We start from the raw sequence: 22,320 nt of genomic DNA on the forward strand, positions 1-22,320 counted from the left end.
TGGTTTTGAAGGTAATAATTAACTCCAGGAATATCATAATGTATGTACTAATGAATAGTATGAATCAAGGAATTCATTAACATTTCAAAAATGTCTTTATATATAAACAATTCACCCACCTCTGACCTGTATCTGTGGACTTCAATCCAGTTTGGATCTTAACAACCATCTTTTATGGTTGATGATACACAAACTACACGTCTTATTCTTCTCTGGGACACAAATCTCTCAACCACTTTCTTTAATCCATCTCTGCTCTTCAGGTTACACTTTATGTCATAACTATTTTCATATACGTGGCATCTCTCTATATAGAATACACTCTTCCTACCACTCACTTGAACTTCAGCATCAATGTCTATCTACTACTTACTCTAGTTGAAAGTTACTCTTTTCTGTTTATCCATGTTAATTCATATCTACTGCTCGTCAAACTTTCTGAACAGATAATAACTATTCAACTATCCTCATTGAGGGCATCTATCTCAATTCACCTCTCTCTGATGTCCTCATCTTTGGTGATTTTAATACATATCATTCTTCTTAGTTTTTGCACTCTCTCCCACACTCATACTGTTAATGTAGAGGCTAGATCATTTGCCATTCTGAATAATCTCCCTTAGTTAGTATCCTCACCTGCCCATATCACAGACTGACTCACAAACATTCTTGATCATTTTCTCATCTTCAATATCAGATTTTTCTCAGCCATTACCATCTCTGTACCTGTCAAGATAACATCTCTGATATTTTCCTCTCACACAAATAAGTTAACTAGTTGGAGCTGCATTAGTTGTATGCTAATTATTCTTGACAGGAAATGTTCTTGACATTTGACCTATCCGAAACAGCTAAGCATGCAACTGAAAACCATCCTCCTAGCATGTAACGGGAAACCATCTTCCACATTCTACACCCTCAAGTAGCAACACAACTTACTGTTCATCTACAATGGCAAGGCTGCACTACAAACAAAAAAAAAAAAAACAACAAAACACTGCCTACAACACCTGGAAAAAGTTACCCATTATCACCAACTGGAAGTTATGTAGCCATCACTGCAAAACAATCATCAAGAAAGAATAAGATGGACTTATGTACCACATAACCTGCAAACTTTATTGCTTCATAAATTATAGCAATGCCAGAAGGTATTGCCTTTGCAAGAGTGTCTGTACTAACTTGCAGAGTCCTCTTACTTGCCATTCTTCAACTAAGATAGCTCTCTTGCTCTTCAATTTGCTTCCAACTCCACTTTTTACACTCAGAACAAAATTCTTGCTAACTCCTCTTCACTCTACTTGTCTCAATACTTCATTACCAAGTGCAAAAAGTTTTCTGATTGCTTTATCTTAACAAACTGGATGGTTCTGACAGTATGTCTACCCATTACCATCAAAAGGTATATTCCATATCTTGTTCCTATCCTCTACAAACACTTCTATTTTTGTATCTCTACAGAGGTCTGTCCTAATTTATGGAACCTTTAAGGATGAAATGTTTTCTTTTATATTATATATAAGCATCATCAAAACTACATTGCATACCCTTCATCACCAGGGCCATAAAGTACTTCAGCTTTGATTAGTTACTGATGCTCTACAGAGCTCAAATATGACCCACAATGGAGTACTGCTCGAAATATCTAGAAAGGTATTGCTACTATTTAGTCAAATGTCTAGACTGTACCATATACATCCTATATCAGTTGACATTGACCATGCATTTGCACTTATGTGTGCAGTCACTGCAAAATAGCTTTTGTGGAAGACTTGCAGTTGCCTATGCATGCAAGTCTTTTCTCTGCACACTAATTTTTATCCAAAGAAAGGCTGCTGACTGAGGCTGATACAGCTTGGTATGAGTATCATTGCAAGTATTACTGTCAGAATGTCAAGTGGCACATCAGATATCACAAAGTGCTTTTGCCAACCCTCTAACATTTCTGCTAATTCACTGCTCTGGATTGGTGCATTTTTATAAACTTTGGAAGAATGAAAGGCACAGTTAACCTTGGTAGAATTTGAACTCAGAGTGCAGAGAGCAAGGACAATAACTTCAAGGCATTCCATTCAATGCTTTGATGACTTGATGCTGTATTAAAAATATTCAGTTGATTAGCAAAAATTTACTTCCCCAATTCATGAAAAACTAGCTTAAGGCACTTTGATTCATCTCTCTGCTGCTCCATCTAGTTCTTCATACCTGTCTCTCCTACTCTCATTACCCCTACCATTTTTTACCTCTCAAATTCTTCTCTGAGCATTGTTTCTAATCATTTCTCCTCAGAGCTACAACAGTTTGAAATTTTATCCTTGTCACACTTTTCCTACAAACCTTTTGCTACCTGTGTTCAAAATCTCACCACTGTCAGGACATCTGTGAAGATCATGAGCACTATCTGTATTCTAACTTGTAAAAAAAAAAAAAAATTCATGTTAATAATCTTCTGCTATTTAATGGGATTTACTTATACTTCATCGAAGATGACTAGAAGCATTTTAGTTTAATATCTTGTACTCATGATTAATAAAATATATATAGTAATTATGATCTTTATAAACAAATATATTCTCTTTCTGTACCTAAATGCCATTCCAAATCTTCTTACTTCCTTCATATCTAGTACTAACATTTAACTCCTGGTATATTTATTATTAGATCTGTACTGCATATGATTTTTATCTATACTAATTTGTTCTTTGTTCATACCATTTTTCACAATCATTCTTTTCATTCCACTAAACCATCGTTAGAGCATTTTTTTTTTGTTGCCAATGTTGTATTCTATATCTAATTCTCTATGTTTTCCCATACATTTTAATTGATCTTTATCCTTTAACTTTCTAAAATATTGATATCCTATCCCACATCTTATTATTCCATAATATTTTCCATTTATATCATGATTTATTTTGTTTAGAGTTCTTATATCTTTCAACCCTATCTCATTTGCTGCATTTGTCCTTGCAGTTCTTAATAAATTGTTTATTTCTGTTACATTGTTAGTGATATGATTGATGACTGTTAGTTTTCTTTGTGATCTCATTAAAACATTTCTGAAAGATGCGTAGCCATCGTAATCATTGTTTTTCATAAGTTCAACTATCATTGTCATTATCGTTTGATTATCTTAAGTAAATATATCTCTATTTTCTGATAATTCTATCTCTGATTCTCTACATCACCAACCTTGTATATTCTGCAATCTTTAACATTTGTTAGCTCCTTATTAAAACCACCCATTGCTTTATTTCTTCAAACTAATTCTTTCAACTATCCATTTTCCCTAACTGCCCTATCTTGATCACAAATTCGCTACTCTTGATCTCTACCTCTATTCTCTCACTGTAATTCCAACTAGAGTCACTGGGTTACTTTGATAGTAACATCATATGTTATCAAAGTGGGTGCTACTGCCTCCTCCCCTCAGTGGGCATTGAGATGGTCCAGGTGGGTGCTGGTGCCTAAGGAGGCGGTGGGGGGGGGGGGCGGTAGAGAAAAAGGAAGTGTTGGGAGGAAGGCAGTGGATTGGGGGAAGCTATGAATTTATTATAATATTATTATAGTTTTGTATACAAATTATATAATATTATATTAAATATAAAATGGTTCATAGTATATATAAATCAGTGAAATATAAAATATTTATTTATACATAAAAATAGGGGTGGAAGCACTGAGGGTATTATGTGGCCATGAGGGTGTTATGTGGCCATGAAAACCTGTTCTATATCAATAACATTTGAACAGGTGTGGGTTTTGTTTGATAAGGATAACACCAACATTTATCCTTCTCCTCTTTGTCGTCGTCGTTGTCACCACCACCACCACCATCATCATCATTTATGTCTGTTTTTCCATGTTTATATGGGATGGACAATGCTCCTCCATTTAATTTTTCCTGGACATATATAGTTTATGCATAATTTTGAACAAGTTAACTTTGGCTTCAATTCTCATCAACATCATCATCAATTAACATCTGCTTTTCGTGCTGGCATGGTTTTAATGGTTTGACATGGAGCTGGCTAGTCGGGAGCTGTCCTGACTCCAGCTGTCTGTTGTGGTATTGTTTCCATGGCTGGATGCTTCTCCTAATGCCAACCACTTAACAGAGTGTTTTGGGTGCTTTTTACAAGATAATTGTCCATAAGCTGTACTGATGAGATATAAGATTATTGAAAAGACTGAGGGAAAAAGAGAAAGAAACAATATTAAATATGTAACTTAAATTAGAGTTGAACTTTCACTCTGTGCTTTAAATTAAAAGTTAATACAGATGATGGAAGAAAAAGAAAGATTCTTTTAATAAATATAGTACAAAATACTAAACTTCAACTGTATTTAAATTTTACCTCTACACTTTACTTTGAATGGTAATTACTTCTCTCCCTCTACCAAACAAAGAGTACAAGTAAATCATTCTTCTAGATGGAAGACAGTAGGAGAGGGAAATAACTTGCTACTGGAATGATACAGTATATGTGTGTTTGTGTGTGTGTGTGTGGTGTGTGTGTGTTTGTTTATATATATATAACAGACGTTAAACAATGGTGATGATGATGATGATGATTGTGTGTGTGTATCATCATCATCATTTAACATCCATTTTCTATGCTGGCATGGGTTGGATGGTTTGACTGGAGCTGGTAAGGCCAGGGACTGCGTCAGGCTACATTGTCTGTTCTGGCATGGCTGAATATCCTTCTTAAAGTCAACCACTGGGTGCTTTATTATGTGACACAAGCACAGGTGCTTTTTATGTAGCACTAGCACATGCTACTTATATATCTCTCTCTATATAAACGGCAGTTTGTCTGTGCGTTTTCTGTGTGTCTGTTTTCTCGTACCCTCACCCTGACCACGGCTTTCAACCGATTCTGATGAAACTTGACACACACATAGCCCAATGTCATAATTCAAAACTAACGCAGCGAAAATTTTGAAAAGTTCCCCCAGTTCTGAAAAAATCGATAAATTCGACATGGGGTCGAGAATCAGAAACCCAAACCACAGACCGTCTAGGGGACGCAACTCCACCTTTTTAACTCTCAAAAAAATTTACCATAATTTTTTTTCCATTTTTTGCTATTTTTTGGCTATAACTCTCTAAAAATGCTTTATAGTTATTTCCCTTACAAACCTGAGCAACGCCGGGCGATACTGCTAGTTTTGTATAATTACATCTCCTAGAGTTGTATGAGTAAATTCTGATAGCTTGCATAATGTGCTTTGCAGAGTTTGACAAAAATAATTTTCATGGTCAAAAAATATATTTTTAATTTTATATAACTTTTACTTATAATCTTGTTAACACTTTGATCATTTTATGTTGTTTAATTTTCAAAATGTAATAATTAATGATTTGCTTGCTCTTTTTTGTTAGGTCTTTCAAGAACTAATAGTCACCCCATTAACAATTTTGCAATTATTTGAATACACTAAATATGTCCCACTACAGCTCTAAAAGAGAAGATGGTACTAAATTCCTTGAGTCCAACAGAAAAAAAATATCTCTAGGAAGCAGTGATAAGTTAACAGCAGAGTTTACTAATCAAGAAATTCCATCCCAAGAGCAGGTTTCATCTGTCTCTAGAGCTTCAAGGTAAAATTCTTCAAATTTAATTTTGATCAAAACATTTCAATTTCATGGCTAATATGTATCAGAATGATTAAAGCCATGAGATTATAATTATCTATACTTCATTTGAAAATAAATGAAAAAGATCAGATGTTCCCCACAATCTGCATATATAATTGAAAAGGGTTGTAATATCTGTTCAAATAATTCCAACAATTCAAAATAAATTTACATAATTTTGTTGATTTAAAAAAGTTTACTGATTTACAATAAGTAAAAATTATTTCTGAATTCATCTTCAGATAGATTAAATATAATTCATATCTTAGGATCTTAACTGACAGAAAGATTTGAAAACTGTTGAAAAGTGATTGATTTACATGTGGAATATATAAACATTTTATGTTAAATGGATCTGTAATTTAACAACATTGCATAGGTAGTTGAAACAGGCACCTTGTAAAAACAATACAGAATTTCTAACCCATGCTAGCATGGCAAAATGGATGTATACCAATCAAACGAATTAGAATTATTAATTGAACAAAATACTGGTTCTATGAATCCCTTGTGCAAGGTATTTCATGAACTGGAAATTTCAGTGATCATATTTGGAAATAGCAGGATAGGTACACTAGTTATATGAAGGCTGTTGTTGTACAAAGTCTAAAAAGTAATCAAAGTTCCTGGAATTTCTTTGATGCAAATAACTCAACCATTGTAACAATGAGAACACCATTCAAGCAACTAATAATTTTCTACTGATGAGGTAGGTACACGAAAGCCAGAGAGACTTTGTTCTTACCTAAAAAAAAAAGGTCAGACAAATGATTGTGAATATCAAATCTCTGCCTGGTGAGGACTGTACTCCCCAACATAGGTTAGTGATTATCAATTTTCAAGATGAGGATTAGAAGATAATAAAGGAAATTACCATTAAGAGAAGGAAGATATGAAAATTAAAACATCCTTTTATTAGATATAAACCCCAATTAGCACCAAATGTTTTGTTCCTGTTTAGATTAGAAGACAGGAGAGATGGAGAGCTATAATATTAAAGACAGTAAGATGATCCTAAGGACCACACTGCAGAAAATTGATTGGTAAAATAGCTCCAGTTAAGATGCCATTGTTGAGGAATTAATATAGTAGACAGGGCTACATAAGCTAAATAATAGAGTAGGAAGGAAAGGGAGAAAGTAGGTAACAAGGAGTGATATCAGGAAGTTAGATTATCCATTCAGGAAAAAGATTGAAAGGCAGAAGTTTGTTAATGTTCTATGTCATGGAGATAGAAAGCATTATGTATTTTGATTGTGAAGCAATTTATTTGCACAAACATAGTTTCATAGATATAGGATCTGAAATAAGTTAAATGTTCATTAATTGTTAATAGTAAGGGGTTTTGTGAGCTACTTAGATGGCTTGCTAGATTTGATGTAATTAATACTTGAGGTAATTGTAGTTAGAACAAAGGAGCTAGAGTATGAAAGCGGCTTCAGGAGCTGGTACTCTCTCCATGGAAAAGGTATACCGTGTGAAGAATGTATTAAGAATTTGATGTTGAGTTGCAGTGAAATATGGTCACTGAAAGTGGAAGAACTGCTGAAAATGGACAGAAATGAGAGGAGTATGAGCTACAAGGTATACAACATTAATTTGCATGAAATATGGAGCTAAAGTGACCTGAGAGAGCATCTGGGCAATAATGATATCAACCAACGTGTGCAAGACATTTGGTTATTATGCATACAGATCATAGATGCTAGTTAAAAAAACAAAAAGATGTGTATTCACCATAGAAGATACTAAAGAGAAAAGAAGACAGATATGACATGGGGAAAAGTGAAGAGGTCAGATTTCATGATACCTTACAGTTGAGATGATATGTTGGGATATTGGCTTGTCTAACAAAAATGATGATAAAATGATGATGATTGTGAATATCAACTATTGTGAAATGAAAGTATTAGCTATTTTTTCAAGCAAAAGGAAGAGGCTTAAATAGTATTAACACAATAAATCTCAATCTAATGAATAGTGCTCATAAGTTTTATGCATATTGAATTTATTTATTATTTTTATCACATACTAGACAATTTTGTTAATTCTCTAAACATAAAAAAATGTAGCAGTAATTTTTTTGAGCAGTTGAATATCAATTTGTCTTTTCTAGTTCATGGGTAGTTTAAGTATTGATGCTTTTATTACTTTTTTTAAGGATTAAGCTTTAGATTTAGAGAAAAAGGAAGTGCAAATTAGCTGTGCTTATACATTTCCCTAAGTTTTTAACACTATAAGTGATTCCTTAAATGAAAGAATGGTAAAAGTAAAATGTAGAAATTCAAAAAGCTTATACAAATTTTGTATTATTTAGATGAAAAGAATATGTGTTTAGTATATTTTGCAAAGATACAATTTTTACCTTTTCATGTTTCAGAATTTAAGTTTTTGTTATGGTTAATTAAAAATTGAAAGAGATCTCATTTGATTTCTGATATTATAATTCCTGATGCTTAATAAATCTATGATGAAAATTCAATGGAAAAAAATTATGGCAACTAACTTAAAATTAGTCACTCTTGTTGCAGTGTTTGTGAAAGTATCAGAAAATATTTCATTATTGGAATCTTTATGAATATTAGATAAAAGCTAATGACTAAGGAAAATGCTCAAGGACATTCTCTGCTTGAAAACTTAAATGATACTAAATGAAGTAAGCTAGGAAGTGTTAATTAATTAAAATTACTTGTAGTGAGGGGTAAGAATCTTTAGCTTAATGGTCTTTTCTGAGATAACCCCTGAAGTTTTAATTTATTTAAATTAATTAGCGATAGAATGTGGACAATAGAGTGATTATGATCTTGGTAGAATGGTAGCAGATCTACACATACCTTCTTGACAAACTATAGCCTTTACCAATGTTACCAGATAAAGAACACATAATATATTATTATCATTCTTACATCATTTTTACATCCACTTTTCCATGTTTGCATGGATCAGTGGGTCTTCTCTAGTATACAGAATCTTGCCATTTGTTGTATTCTTTTGTCATTTTCTTTGTGTAGTTCAGCATCCTGATATCAGCTTTCACCACTTCTGCCCAAGTTTTCCTTGGTTTTTCTCTTCCACAATTTCTTTCTGTTTGGATGTGTGAACCATGTTGCTCATGCACACTGACATAGCATATTCAGTAGTGCATGTTTCATGTTCCTTTAACTTTTGCATATCCTTCACAGTCAATGCCCATGTCTAATTTACTTTCTGTACACAAGCAAAGCTCAGCCTATGCTTCTCTTGAAGGTATAATCCCTTTGTTGTCAACATAGGTAATAACTGCTTGAACTTTTCCACCCTGTTCTTATTCTGGTTGCTAAGCTTTCAGAGCACACTCCTTCATAGCTGATCAGGTTACCTAGATAAAAGAAGTTATCAACTTCTATGGAGCCATCTAAGCTTTGAAAAGATTTATTTTACTAGTGCTTTGATTACTCACTACTCCTACTGTGTATAAAGTCTATTTCCTTTGTTAAGATGCTTGTGATCCTAGTACACTTCTTGTGTGTCCATAATTCACACCGTGCACACAATATGGAGTTTATACCCACTTGCTTTCTGCATATCTAGCACAACCATTTTCTCGAATGTAGCAGAATCTTCTTTCTCATTTACTATAATTTTTGTCTTTTCTAAGTTTACTCTGAAAGCCTCTCAGTTCTATGTTTTGTTTCTATACTTGGAATTTATCCCCTAAATCTTCTACGGCCTTCACTATAATGGATAGATCATTAGCATACACAAGTTGCTGTAGACAGTCTGTCATATTTTGAAGAGGGCTGAGAATCAACCCTTAATGTACACCTACCTGCATGCTAAATTCCTCACTGACATATTGCTAACCTTCATTTTGGTTACGGTATCTCTGTACATGACTTGTACTGCCCTTACAAGCCAAGCATCTACACCTAATTTCCTTAAAGACAACTCAACTTTAGATTGAGGTTCCTTGTCCAGATCAATTAATGCTAGTTACAGAAGTTTCCTCTTAGCTATATATATATATGTGTATGTGTGTGTGTTTGTGAACACATGCACACACAAGCTCATACATACACACACACACATATTGTAAATTATATTGAGTAATATCCTAAAAGGATTTAAGGTACAGTTCTATTTGTGTTTTGAAAGTTGGCATCCATATAACTATGTTTAATTTTGTAACAGGTAATTATTAAACTGATGTGTCCTTCCTGGTGTCATGTGCTTTAACAATCACCTGTTAGATTAAGGAAAGACAAATAGGTGTCTTGACAACACTGACTTACATCCATAGTGTCCATTGCCGTAGCAACAACAGCATCATGTTGTTAAGTCTCATCATCATTATTATCATCAGTAACAGCAGTGTCAGTAGTGGCAGTGCAGCATCACTGTTGACTTTATTAAAAAGATCTACTAACCCACATATGCAATGATTGGATTTATCTGCTTGTATCTGTTGATGAAATGTTTTATAACTATAAACTTTTTCTAACAATTTACAACAGCGAATAGGTGAATAATTACTTTCTCTCTTAGCAAATATATTAAAGTTTCACTTCCAGGGATACACTGTAATACATCCAAAGAGTTTTATTACTGCTAAATAAACTTTGTGTTCATCACTTTCACCATTGATCCATATCTGAATATATTTTTTCACATCAATCACATAATCATTTAAATTTGTTTCAGTACATAACTGTTGATTATTGCTTTGTATACAGGTTGTTAGTGAAGCTTATTTTTCTGCATGGTTTCTTGTGGTACTTTTTTTTTTTTTTTTAGAAAATCTCAAAAAATTCACATTTTAATCTCAATATTTTTTTGTTATTGTAAAAGAATACATCACATAAATTTTGTTTTCAGAATTATCATTTTGTTTTTCTTTTCTAGTTTCAGTGCTGGAAGATGGTTGTCCAGTAGGAAAAATGAGACCACAGAGACAGAAGCTGAATCCCTCTTGAAATCTCCTAAACCAAGCTGTATTCCTTCAAGTGGTAGGGAAGTAAATCACAGTAGCTTCGGCTGGCCACCATCTCATAGTTTTACTACTTCAGATAAGACTTCACTAGACAAAACAGCTTTGGGTGAAAATTACCATCAAAGAAGCTCATACCTAACACATGGTAAAATGTCAAATGTGCCTTCATTTAAGCATAAAGGTATGACAGAAAGCTGTACTAAAGAAGATAATATTCGAGATTTAAGAACTGACAGATGTTCTGATAAACTACACAAGTCCATTCAACAGGCTGATGCTAGTTCCTCCCGTAATATTCCTTTGAGAGCATCTGTTCGTAAAAGTCATGATTCTGAAAGGAATAGTGATTATGGAATAAGCAAATCTTCATTACACAGTAATATGCCTCATAAAAGAAGTCCCACAAAGTCTTCTGAATCTAGTAACACTAATCAAAAAACACCCAGAATTGTTGCAAAAGAAAGATTATCTGGAGATCATGACTTGCAAATGGCCAATATTGAAAGTTCTGTTTCTCCAGCAGGATTAAATGTAAATAAAAATAACAACGATCTCAAGTCACTAAGAAAACCTGTTACTTCTGGTAGAGTAGCTGAAGGTTTTGCAGATCAGTCATTTGACCGTTCAGATGTAAAATATAATTCATGCAGATCCCGTATACCAACTCCTAATTCTCCTTCAAGTTCACATAAAGCTGAATCACATAAACTTTCATCACAGAGCTTTACTTTTTCTAGAGGTTCGGATACAAACAAAGCTAACATGGAACAGAGTGGTAAGGAAACAAATGAAAGTAGAGCTGAACGTATTGCTCGTTATAAACAAATCAGACGAAATGAACTGGCTTCAATAATTAAGGCCAGACTAGATGCTAACGGTGGTGACAAAAAGGAAGAAGATGAAGATAAAAAGTTGAATTTGAAACAGAATCTTTATCCAGAAATAGCAAAAGAAAGTGAAACACAGTTTCCAATCTCATCTCTTACTGAAAAAGGCAACTTGAATTTAAGAACAGAAGGCATTGAGCCTGAGAGTTCAGATTTAAAGCTGAATAGATTGCAACAAAAATCCAGAAATGTGTCTGAACGGTCCAAAAAACGGCAAGAAAGAATGCTACGAAATAGTCAACATTTATCTGCTGATCTTATTGGTCAAACTACAAAAGGTAGAATTCTTAGTAATAAATTGGATACATCCACAAGTATAGACTCTAGGAATATTCCTCCTTCTATTGCTGATGATACTCAACCATCTTTAGAAGCTGAGAGAGCAGTGAGTCTGTCATATGATGACAGAAGTCAGCTAGCTCAGTTAAGAAGCAATGAAGTAGGAACAGACTTTGCTTCAAATGTTACTAATATCTCTTCTGAAATCCCCTGTAACAAAAATCTTTCCAACCAGCCATCAGAATCCATTGGTGCTAAAACTGGGATAGAAAATGAGAAAAGTTCTTTATCATTATCAAATGACAGGTTCATAGATAAAGGTTATAATAAAGATTTATATACTCCTTTAAGAAAACAAAATGTACAGGAAAAGCCAAATATCATTGGTAGACAACAAGAAAAGTGTAGGTTTCAAAGTAAAAGTGATGGATATTTAACATCAGGTTCTGAGGCTGGATTTTCTGATAATATTTTTGACTACTCCATATCTGAATCAGATAATTTTAGGAATTATAACATCGACAGTGAAACAGACATACAATTATACTCTCAGATGACAGCTGACTTAAATGAGAACCCTAGATCCTCAACATCTTTCGTAAAATCAAAACAACTACCTGAAAGTGCTGTTTCATATAGAAAACAATTGTTGCAGGATCTGAATGAAAAAAGTGAGAATAAAAAAATTGAGAATGAATATAAGAAAGATATCGACTGGTTAGAGCGTAGAAAGTTTGAATACATGATTAAAAAAGCTGAGAAGGAAAAGAAATTTTCAGTCTTAGACAAGATTAAAGCTGCTGAAATAAAAGCTCATGCAATTAGACAGAAAAGAGAAGAAAATAAGGCACAGAAGCCTCTTGAAAGAACAAAGAGTGAAAGTCAAGTTAAGATGCCTTTAGAGGTTTGTCAAGAAACTAATCGAAAAAATACTAACTTGGAACGGGCTCAATCTTTTGGATCTGCCCCTGTGAAGAAAATTGAGGAACTTCTTTTCTCTCCTAAGTATGAAAGTAACTTGGATGAGCTTCTTTTAAAGAATGCTGCTTATTTAGCAGATGAAGAAACAGATTTGCCATCGCAGTCTGTAAGGAATTTACATCCTAAAGAAAATTTAAAGCTCAGGAAGTCTGTACGGAAGAAAAAATTAACCAAGCTTGCCAGTGTGTCAGAAAGGTAAGTTTGATATTATTATATATTTGCTTGTAAGATGCAATTTAAAGTAAAAATAAAAAAAGTGATACAAATATTTTTATGTAAGCTAATAAAGTGAAAAGAAAATTATTTCCATACAAACAATTAATTAGTTACATCTCTTGGAAAAAGTCAAGATCTTGTATAAAGCTTGAATATAATATTGGTTTCAAATTTTGGCACAGGGTTTTGGGGGAAGGGGTAGGTCGATTACATCCTCCCCGGTGCTCAGCTGGTATTTATTTTATCAACTCCGAAAGGATGAAAAGCAGTGTCAACCTTGGCGGAATTTGAACTCAGAATATATTGACGGACAGAGTACTGCTAAGTATATTGCTTGGTGTGCTAACAATTCTGCCAGCTCACCACCTTAAAAAGAAAACATGCATTCCCATGCCAGGAATCAAACCAGGGCTGCTTTGGTGAGAGCCAGGAATCCTAACCACTAGATCACATAGGGAAGCCAAAAGTTAACCATAATATTGATATAACTAATATTAATACCAGAGAGAAGGTGGTGAGCTGGCAGAAACGTTAGCACGCTGGGCAAAATGCTTAGTGGTATTTCATCTGTCTTTACGTTCTAAGTTCAAATTCTGCCGAGGTTGACATTGCCTTTCATCCTTTCGGGGGTCAATAAATTAAGTACCAGTTGCATACTGGGGTCAATCTAATCAACTGGCCCCACTCCCCCAAAATTTCGGGCCTCGTACCTAGAGTAGAAAAGAATATAAAAACATTTCTCATGGCACCAGAAAACAATTTACAGATGCTTACATTTTAAGGCAGCGAGCTGGCAGAAACGTTAGCATGCCGAGCGAAATGCTCAGCGGTATTTCGTCTGTCTTTATGCTCTGAGTTCAAATTCTGCCGAGGTCAGCTTTGCCTTTCATCCTTTCGGGGTCAATAAATTAAGTTCAGTTGTGTACTGGGGTCGATCTAATCAACTGGCCCCCTACCCGAAAATTCCGGGCCTCGTGCATTGAGTAGAAAAGAATATTAATACCAGAGAGAATTTTGAGACATGAAATTGGAACTACTCTTTAAAACTACATGAATGCTTTTAAAATAGGATATTGAAAAATTTCTAAATGTACTATTTTATTCTAATTTTCAAATGTCTATTATAGAATTTATCATTGATATAATATGTATACTTTCAGGTTTTTAAGTTCTTTTAACACTATTAACAGACATAGATTAGTGGAATTGTATTAGTTACTCTTAATACTATAGGGCCTAACATCTTTGCAATTAAATAATGTTGATAGGATTTTATATGATTATAATAATATTGATCTCCATTTACTGTTATATGCTACTTTAATTCTTTAGGGTATGTAACAGTTCTCTTTCATTGTGGTAAAACTAATTTATTACAGTGTCATTCAAGGATTTAGTGTATTGATTATCAATTAGAGCTGTTGTAATATACACGAAGATAGCTTGGAAAGATAATTAAACAAAGAAAATAATCAAATTTTGAAGTGTATTTATAAAGTCAATATCAGTTCATAATGCTTTATATGAAATTGGTTGACGTACACTTGTTTTCTACAGAATAGATATTTCTTTCGAACTAAATTTAGGTTTAGAATTTCTGTTTGACTGGAGTGCAATAAGTATACATCAAGATGTAGGTAGAATGCAAGTGCCATTTTAGCCATTTAAGAATATATAAGTTTATTTGCCTTTCATTTATTTCTTGAGCTGTCTTGGTTTTCATTTTTCTGAGATCCTGTCCCTAACACAATTCCCCTGTTGTTGCAGTGAAATTATATCAGTGACAAGTTTACAGAGATGTGACGAACATCTTGATATCTCAGTAAATAAGTAAAAAGTAAATATAACTGTCTATGTGTACTTAAATGGTTAAAATAGCTATAACACAGTATAATTGCTTAAGTTTCAATGCATTTTCTTAAAGCAAGTCACTTGCCAAACACATACAGTTCCAAAATGTGGATAAAATTTCTTATTATTCATCTTTGATTTTCTTTTTAATTGAAATGTGATTATATTATAATTTAATATAACTCATCAGACTGATTCAGCTACTATTAAATTATACTGAGAGCTGAATCACTCTGACAGACATGGAGAAAGACATGTAGCTATGTTGCCAGACAGTTGCAACATAGCTCCATGTCTTTCTATCTCACATTAATTCAAGATTATAAATTTATACATCTCAGTGCATTTTCAGCTTCTTTCTTCTATATTTCTACTCATATGGAATAAAATATCTTTGTTTTATTTATTGACACATACACACACACATACATACATGTGAAGGTGCATGGTTCAGTGGTTAGAGTGTCAGGCTCACAACCATGAGGTAGCGAGTTTGATTATGTGTGTGTGTGTGTCCTTGTCTAGACTTTATGTGATAGTTGTAAAATGAATGTCACCATCATGCAAGTCATATCCTTTATTTTCAATCTTCTTTGAAAGCATATCTGGTCATGGGAAATATTACCTTACTTGGAAACAACTTAAGGTTGGTAACAGGAAGGGCACCCAGTTACAGAAAATCTACCTCAACAAATTCTGTCCAACCCATCCAAACATTCTATTATCAATGTATTACCTGTATAACATTGGTAATAATATACTGGACATTTGGTTAACAGTTTGAATTACTGGGCTACCTGCCGTGCCAGAAATGGTAAGATGAATGCAGAAACAGTTGGTGGCGTAATTATTTAGCTGAAAACTGATATGCAGTTTCAAAATTTACATTGTTGAAACTATCTTGTGCAAGAATGGGTGAATTAATGAAATCTATAATGAACATGTTGAACCTATTTGATTCTCTAACATCATTGTTTTTAGATTTACTAGTAACTTGTAATGTATAATCACACATTCCCCCACCACAAGTTCTTGTTTTTATTCTGTGTAACTCTGTATGTTGACTGAAGTAATAACACTGCATACTAATAAATTATTTAGTACATTTACAATAAAATAATTGTTTATTGCCAGTTATACTGTTATAGCAGATGGCTAGTAACAAACAGAAAAGCCTTTTTTAACTCTGCCTTTATTGCCTACTTTTATTGTGATTTATATTAATGTTATTTTACTAAAGTAGCATTTAAGCAGTTATTGTATTAAGCTGTAACAATAGATAAATTTACTCACTCTTTACTGTGGTTATTGAGTTCATGAAGTATGAGGTCAAATAAGTGACTTGAAGAGCTCAATAACCTTAAAAGTGGAGTGGGAATATAAACAAATGGATTAATGTATATATGAAAACATAAACTTTCAGTGAAGTTCTTGCAAACAGACAAAGGACAAATAATAATAAAAAGAGGACTTTAACAAGTGAAATACATTTAGGTTTACTGTAGGATATTTTGCTTTACGTACATTTGTCTCATTATTTAGTTCTAGGCCAATCTTAATTTGGTAGACTTATGATCAAAGATGTTTCAATTGTAACCATCTTGCTTTATTCTACCTTTTATCCAATACGACATTATCTAATGTGCTTTGCCCCTCATTGATTCTAAGCTATGTATATACTGCTTTGTATATAATAATTCTCACATTAATTCAAGATTATAAATTTATAGAAATGGGTTATGATTGACTGAATAGATCCATACATTGAATATATTACTAATATGATGATTCACTTTGGAAACATGGGTGTGTCGTTCAACATCCTTAACCCTTATTCAGTAACCTTTTGAGCGGAATGGGCTACTTAACCTAGAGAAAATTCTAACTGGGCCCCACCTGCAAGGTCATGTGCTGTTTATCTTGATATGAGATCACCATGTTTCTCACATATGGTTGTGATGCATGTGCCTGGTGTACCCTTATCAGATGGGTAGTTATGATGAGTATACTGGGCTTCGTATATTTTACCCCAGTGTCACTTTGATGGCATGCGTTGCTCTCTCACTCAATAATAATAACAACAACAACAATTTAACATATGCACAGAGTTGCTATTTTTGAAAGGGAAAGGATTAATCTTAACTAAATTAACCTCAGTACTTAGCTGTTAGTTTATTTTATTGACCCCAGAAATATCTTCTAAGATTGGCATAAAATTACTATATAATAGTAAAGGTAAAGAGATGTTAAGAGTATAATCATATAGTTGTGAGGAGGCTTAACTTTCATGCTGTATAGTATGTAAAGCCATGTAAATGCTTTCATATAGAATAAATACAGTTAATTATTCTTCCTCCTCACTCAAATGCCTGTAGACACATGCATATTGACTTGATGTGCTAATGTAGCAACCAAATCCTTTCTCAATGAATTCCTCATCTTCAGTTATACAAAACTCAAATCCAAATCTCAAATGTACCACACAGTGAAATACTTTGACTGCACATACAATCATCCTAAACTGCATTCAGTAAAAGCTGTCTTGCTAATTGGCATGAAGTTGCTTGCCAGTGCATTACAACTCTGGCTTGCGGATGTGCTATCTGCTCATTTTGCCTCTTTTATCTCAGAGCTGGCTGGTCTTGTGCCACCTCTGTCTAGACTAGATCTACTTATTCATCTCTTTTGTCACCTATATTGTGTCCAACTTCCAGATATTGCACTAACTTTTTTACCCAGTCTTTCCTCCCCTGAACATTTTTCCTCTGGAATACACTCCCTGCCCATGTATTTCTAACTACTATATTGATCTTAATAGTCTTGGAGAGTTTGTGAAGATCATGGGCATAAATCTTTCCTTTAGATCAAAAACATAAGAGAAAAATATTGATCTTGGTTTGAATACTCAATAAATGATGATGTTTTTTTCTCATTTATGTATTTGGTAATGTAAGCTCTTGTTCCATAATGTTCAGTTGGTTCTCTCTGTTCTCTTTGTGTTCTAGAGCACAGCTGACTTGAACCACAGCAAAAAGGGCAGTTTTATTTTCTGGTCTCTTGTTAGTGTATTTCCTCTGACTTTTGTAAATCTTCTTGCTTTCTTACATCATGACCATTTTAAACTAAAATTGCTATGAGTTACCTCATTCTTATCTTAAGCTTTTTTGCAAACGTTTTGATTATGTAATGATTTGATATCAAACCTACATTCACATAGTGTCCCTAAATTAATTCTCATCTTGGAATATGGGAATATGAACTTTCGTGGCATGTCTGCAGTAAAATATATCTGAATTTTCAAACTACTATTTAATCCTATTTCAAATATCACTCAGGTTATAGTTGAATTTATTAATGAATAGTATCTTGGTTATCTGGAATATCTTGTTTTGAATGATTAATAGTGTTAATTTAATAAGTAGGAATGTTTAACAATCTTCTGTGAAATGTTGCAACTTTTTTGTGAAAGCAAAATTGTTCAGGAAGTCTTGTTCAAGACTAGCATAAGAATTCTCTAAAATTGTTGGTATATTATCACTTACTAGCTGCTCCATTTCTGCTTGTGTTACTGTTGTCCTTTCCAATCCTGTTTCCAGGAACTTCTACATTGCATAATGTTTTCACATTCTGAGTTCAAATTTTACTGAAGTCAACTTTGCCTTTCATCCTATCCTTTCAGGGTTGATAAAATAAGTACCAGTTGAACACTGGGGTTGATGTAATTGACTTATCTCCTTCCCCCCAAAATGCTGCCTAGATTTGAAATTATTAGAGATCTGCTTGCCTGTCTATATCTACTTATAGGAATACAGCCTTCTCTCTAATTTTGTCTGTTTTCCCATTGGAAATACTATATAATGGAAATATGGTTGTGTTGTTAAAAAGTCACTTTGCAATCACATGGTTCTGGGTTCACTCTCACTGCATAGCACCTTGGACAAGTGTCTTCTGCCATAGTTGGGTTGACTGAAGCCTTATGAAGTAAATTTGGTAGCTGTGGTGTGAAATTTGTGTAGAGACCAGGTGCTCATGTTAAACATATGAACAAACACTATGTATTGAATATTATCTTTGTCTTTTAGTACAGAGAGATGACACAGTTTGTACAATGGTAAGAGGGGGTGCTATGCTCAGTGAAGTTAAGCTAAGTTAAGAGGAATGAACAGATAGAAGGAAGTGATAATTAAGAAGTTAACAATTAGGAATTGGGAAACCAAAAGCAAAGAATGAAAGATGACGATTGAAAAATGAAAAAATGATGGAAAATGTAGAAAAATGACAAAATGAAATAATGAAAAAATGAAAAGATGAAGAGAAACTGAGGTAGTGTGAAAGGTTATCCTGTTATCTCTCTGTACTAGACCACAACTATGTTGCCTGAGATACACCACTATCTTATTTTTGTCTTTTGTTTATAAACTGTAACAATGTGTGTGTGTGTGTGTGTTGGCATGGAATGAACAAAATCAGTGTGTCAAACAAAAACATGTCTCCTTTTATCCAAGGCCATCTTTTCATTATTAACAATATTGCTAAAATAAATACCAAACAACATACTGGAGCTATATAATCGTCTATGGAGGTAGTGCCCCAGAATGGCCACAGGCCAAAGATTGAAACTGATGAAAAAATAAAAAAATCGTTATTGTAACTTCTGTTTTTTCCATTAACAAGAATCATTTGCAACTGCTATGCCAGACACCTTATCTACAAATTGCTCTTAGGAATACCTTACAAGTGCTTAACTATTGATTACTCTTAAGAGTTTGATGGCTATCTCTGTATCGTAGGTATATTAAAACACAGATAAGTGTGGGCATTTAACAACTATACCTGTTATTGTTTTTCTTGCCCCCGTCATCTAAATTTTAATAATTGTATTCTTTTCTTGTTTATCTCATGTCTCTAAACGTTCATTCCTGCCAAGTTGTATCATTCTCAAATCATCATGTCTCTTGAAACTTGTTTTCAGTAATAACTAAACTGTTCTATCAGAAAAGTTTTTTTTTATTAGCTACAGACATTTTCCCTCCTAAATAGAGCACAATAAAACCACAAACTATTGAAAACTGTATAGCAGGTTGAATTCAGTTATGTTTTATTATGAGGCTCCCTTCCTTTCACATGAAACAAAGTCAACTTTGTTGGGAAAAGATTACAGTTGATAATAGTGTTTGATCTGCCAACTACCTTTGAATTGTCTTGAAAGACAATGAACAAAATCATCTACCTAATAAATGATTATTTTCTTTTCTCATTATAAAAACTGACATAACCTGAAAAAAAACTGAGTAAGCGTAAAGATTTATAACATTATGTATTGATTTCTAACGTTGACATTTAGCCACAAATTTATAGGAAAAGCATAAAGTTTATTGAATTAACAGTACCCTATTGGTACTTATTTTATCAGCCCTGGGAAAACAAAAGATATTTTCAGCTAAATTTAATCTGAGAACATAAAGTGATGCAGCGCAATACCACAAGACATTGATGAGTGTAGTATTAGCCCAAATAATTTCACTTATGAAATTTTGAAAATCTCAACTAACAAGTTAACTTGGAAGGTACCCAAGGGTCTCTAAGATATACAATATAAAATTATTTGCTTACTCAGGAACAATTCATATTATGCGGGAAGTACTGATGTAGCCAACCTCAATTTAAAAATCATTATGATGTTCAATTTCTTGCTGTTTACGAAACTGAACTGCATCACTGATATTATATTCTTATATATTCTTACAATATAGTGGACCGACTTGCTAATGGTTAGTACTTTTGTCATGACACAGTGCATGTTTGATTATATAGTACACATTGTAGAACTTAAACATTTTGTTACTTTTTAGAAGTTAGCTGTAAAAAATTGTAAAATTAGAGCAATTGATAAATTAGGAGGATACTCCTATGGCCCTTGTTTATAATAGTATCGCATGATTGGCTGCTTGAGGACTCCTGTATGTAGAAGATTAAACAGGATTGAAGGGTAGTATTATCTGCATATAGGCAGAGAACTTAGCAAGGAGGCTGGTTGTTGTTGTTTAGTCTCCAGGTCAGCCCTGACTGGGTAGGTTTATGCTCAAAGGCATTCAAAGGTGGCAAGCTGGCAGAAACGTTAGCACGCCGGGCGAACTACTTAGCGGTGTTTCATCTGCCGTTCCGTTCTGAGTTCAAATTACGCTGAGGTCAACTTTGCCTTTCATCCTTTCAGGGTCGATTAAATAAGTACCAGTTACGCACTGGGGGCGATATAATTGACTTAATCCATTTGTCTGTCCTTGTTTGTCCTCTGTGTTTAGCCCCTTGTAGGTAGTAAAGAAATAGGCATTCAAGCTATGACCATCTAGAACCACATTATCTCTGTATCTTTCTCTTTTTAAAGATAGTAAGGTGCTATTTGAGGGCTAGTTTGGCTGCTATTTTAAGCATGTAGAATCTCTTTTTGGTTTGTTCAGATATTCTTTTCTGCTCTAGACACAAAGCCCAAAATTTTTGGGGAGGGGGCCAGTTTATTAGATTGACCTCAGTATGCAACTGGTACTTAATTTATCGACTGAAAAACAAAATACCACTAAGCATTTCTCCTGGCATGCTGACGTTTCTGCCAGCTTGCCTTGCTGAGTCAAGGACAACAACGTTGCTTTCATTGAAGTTCTTCAGAATGAGACATCAGTGATGGAGTAGTGTAGGAGAGCAAGTTCCTTGTAGATCTGGTCCTATAAAAAAGACATACTGAAATACTTAGATCTTTTTTGTTATTCTGTAATGTAAATGCATTAGAGCCACTTGTCTTTGTAAGCTAGTCAGAATAGGAGGGGCAATTTTGCAGGCCTTCTCAGACTGGTGAGCAATTGTTGTTACTATTGGCCAGCCTAAACATCTGCAAGAAAAGATTTTAGGGTCATGTAAAGAAATGAACAGAGAAATTCTTAGAAGGATGGTATCGGTCACCAGCTTAGTAGTTTTAGATGGGTCATACGGGGAAGTGTAAAATTAATCAGTAGAATTAGTGGTGTGCTGAGTTCACAAACTTAAAGTACCAGAAATTTGGGTGGCGGCAGCTTGTGTAGAAGGAAGTGTTGAGATAAGTTTTCTTCTTTAAGCTGTGGTCAGATATTTCTATGTTGACAGATGGAGATGGTAGGATAATTTGGTTGTTATTATTTAGTCCCAGATCAGCTATAGTTGAATAGACTTGTGTGCCTTTAATTTTTTTAAAGGATTCACTTAAATCACATGATTTGGTTGTGAGTTGAGAGAATTTGGCAGCTATTTTGAGCATGTTGTGACTATTTTAGAGATTTCCTCATTGGTTCAACTGAACAATAGATGTGTTTTGAAAGTTAATGTGTCGGTGAGTGGTACAAGTAGAGAAGGATACTAACTTTTATAAATGACAGGTCAGAATAGGAAATTATTTGGCATTTACTGAAGTGATGCAAGGAATCAAGTTGAGTTGTATGCATTGAAATCTGTAAAGGTGACGACTA

At 33.8% G+C, this 22,320-nt stretch overlaps 2 protein-coding genes across 13 annotated transcripts in view; one reads left to right on the forward strand and one right to left on the reverse strand.

The window, feature by feature from the left end:
• Positions 1–22,320, forward strand: part of LOC115211517 (supervillin) — a 273,144-nt gene that overhangs the window by 87,818 nt on the left and 163,006 nt on the right. For 7 of the 9 annotated variants that reach the window (XM_036506226.1, XM_036506225.1, XM_036506230.1 and 4 more), the window contains exons 3-4: positions 5,390–5,608; positions 10,526–12,955. In XM_036506226.1, the coding sequence (XP_036362119.1) occupies positions 5,451–5,608; positions 10,526–12,955 (2,588 nt within the window). In that variant the 5' untranslated portion in view covers positions 5,390–5,450. The remainder of the gene's footprint in view (positions 1–5,389; positions 5,609–10,525; positions 12,956–22,320) is intronic. The other 2 variants (XM_036506231.1, XM_029780123.2) reach the window with 1 other exon arrangement.
• The window catches only part of LOC118764967, a 115,527-nt gene that overhangs the window by 51,872 nt on the left and 41,335 nt on the right, over positions 1–22,320 (reverse strand). The gene's annotated exons all lie outside the window — the stretch shown is intronic.

The sequence above is a fragment of the Octopus sinensis genome, linkage group LG1 (genome assembly GCF_006345805.1).
Source record: "Octopus sinensis linkage group LG1, ASM634580v1, whole genome shotgun sequence".
NCBI classification, from domain to species: Eukaryota; Metazoa; Mollusca; class Cephalopoda; order Octopoda; family Octopodidae; genus Octopus; species Octopus sinensis.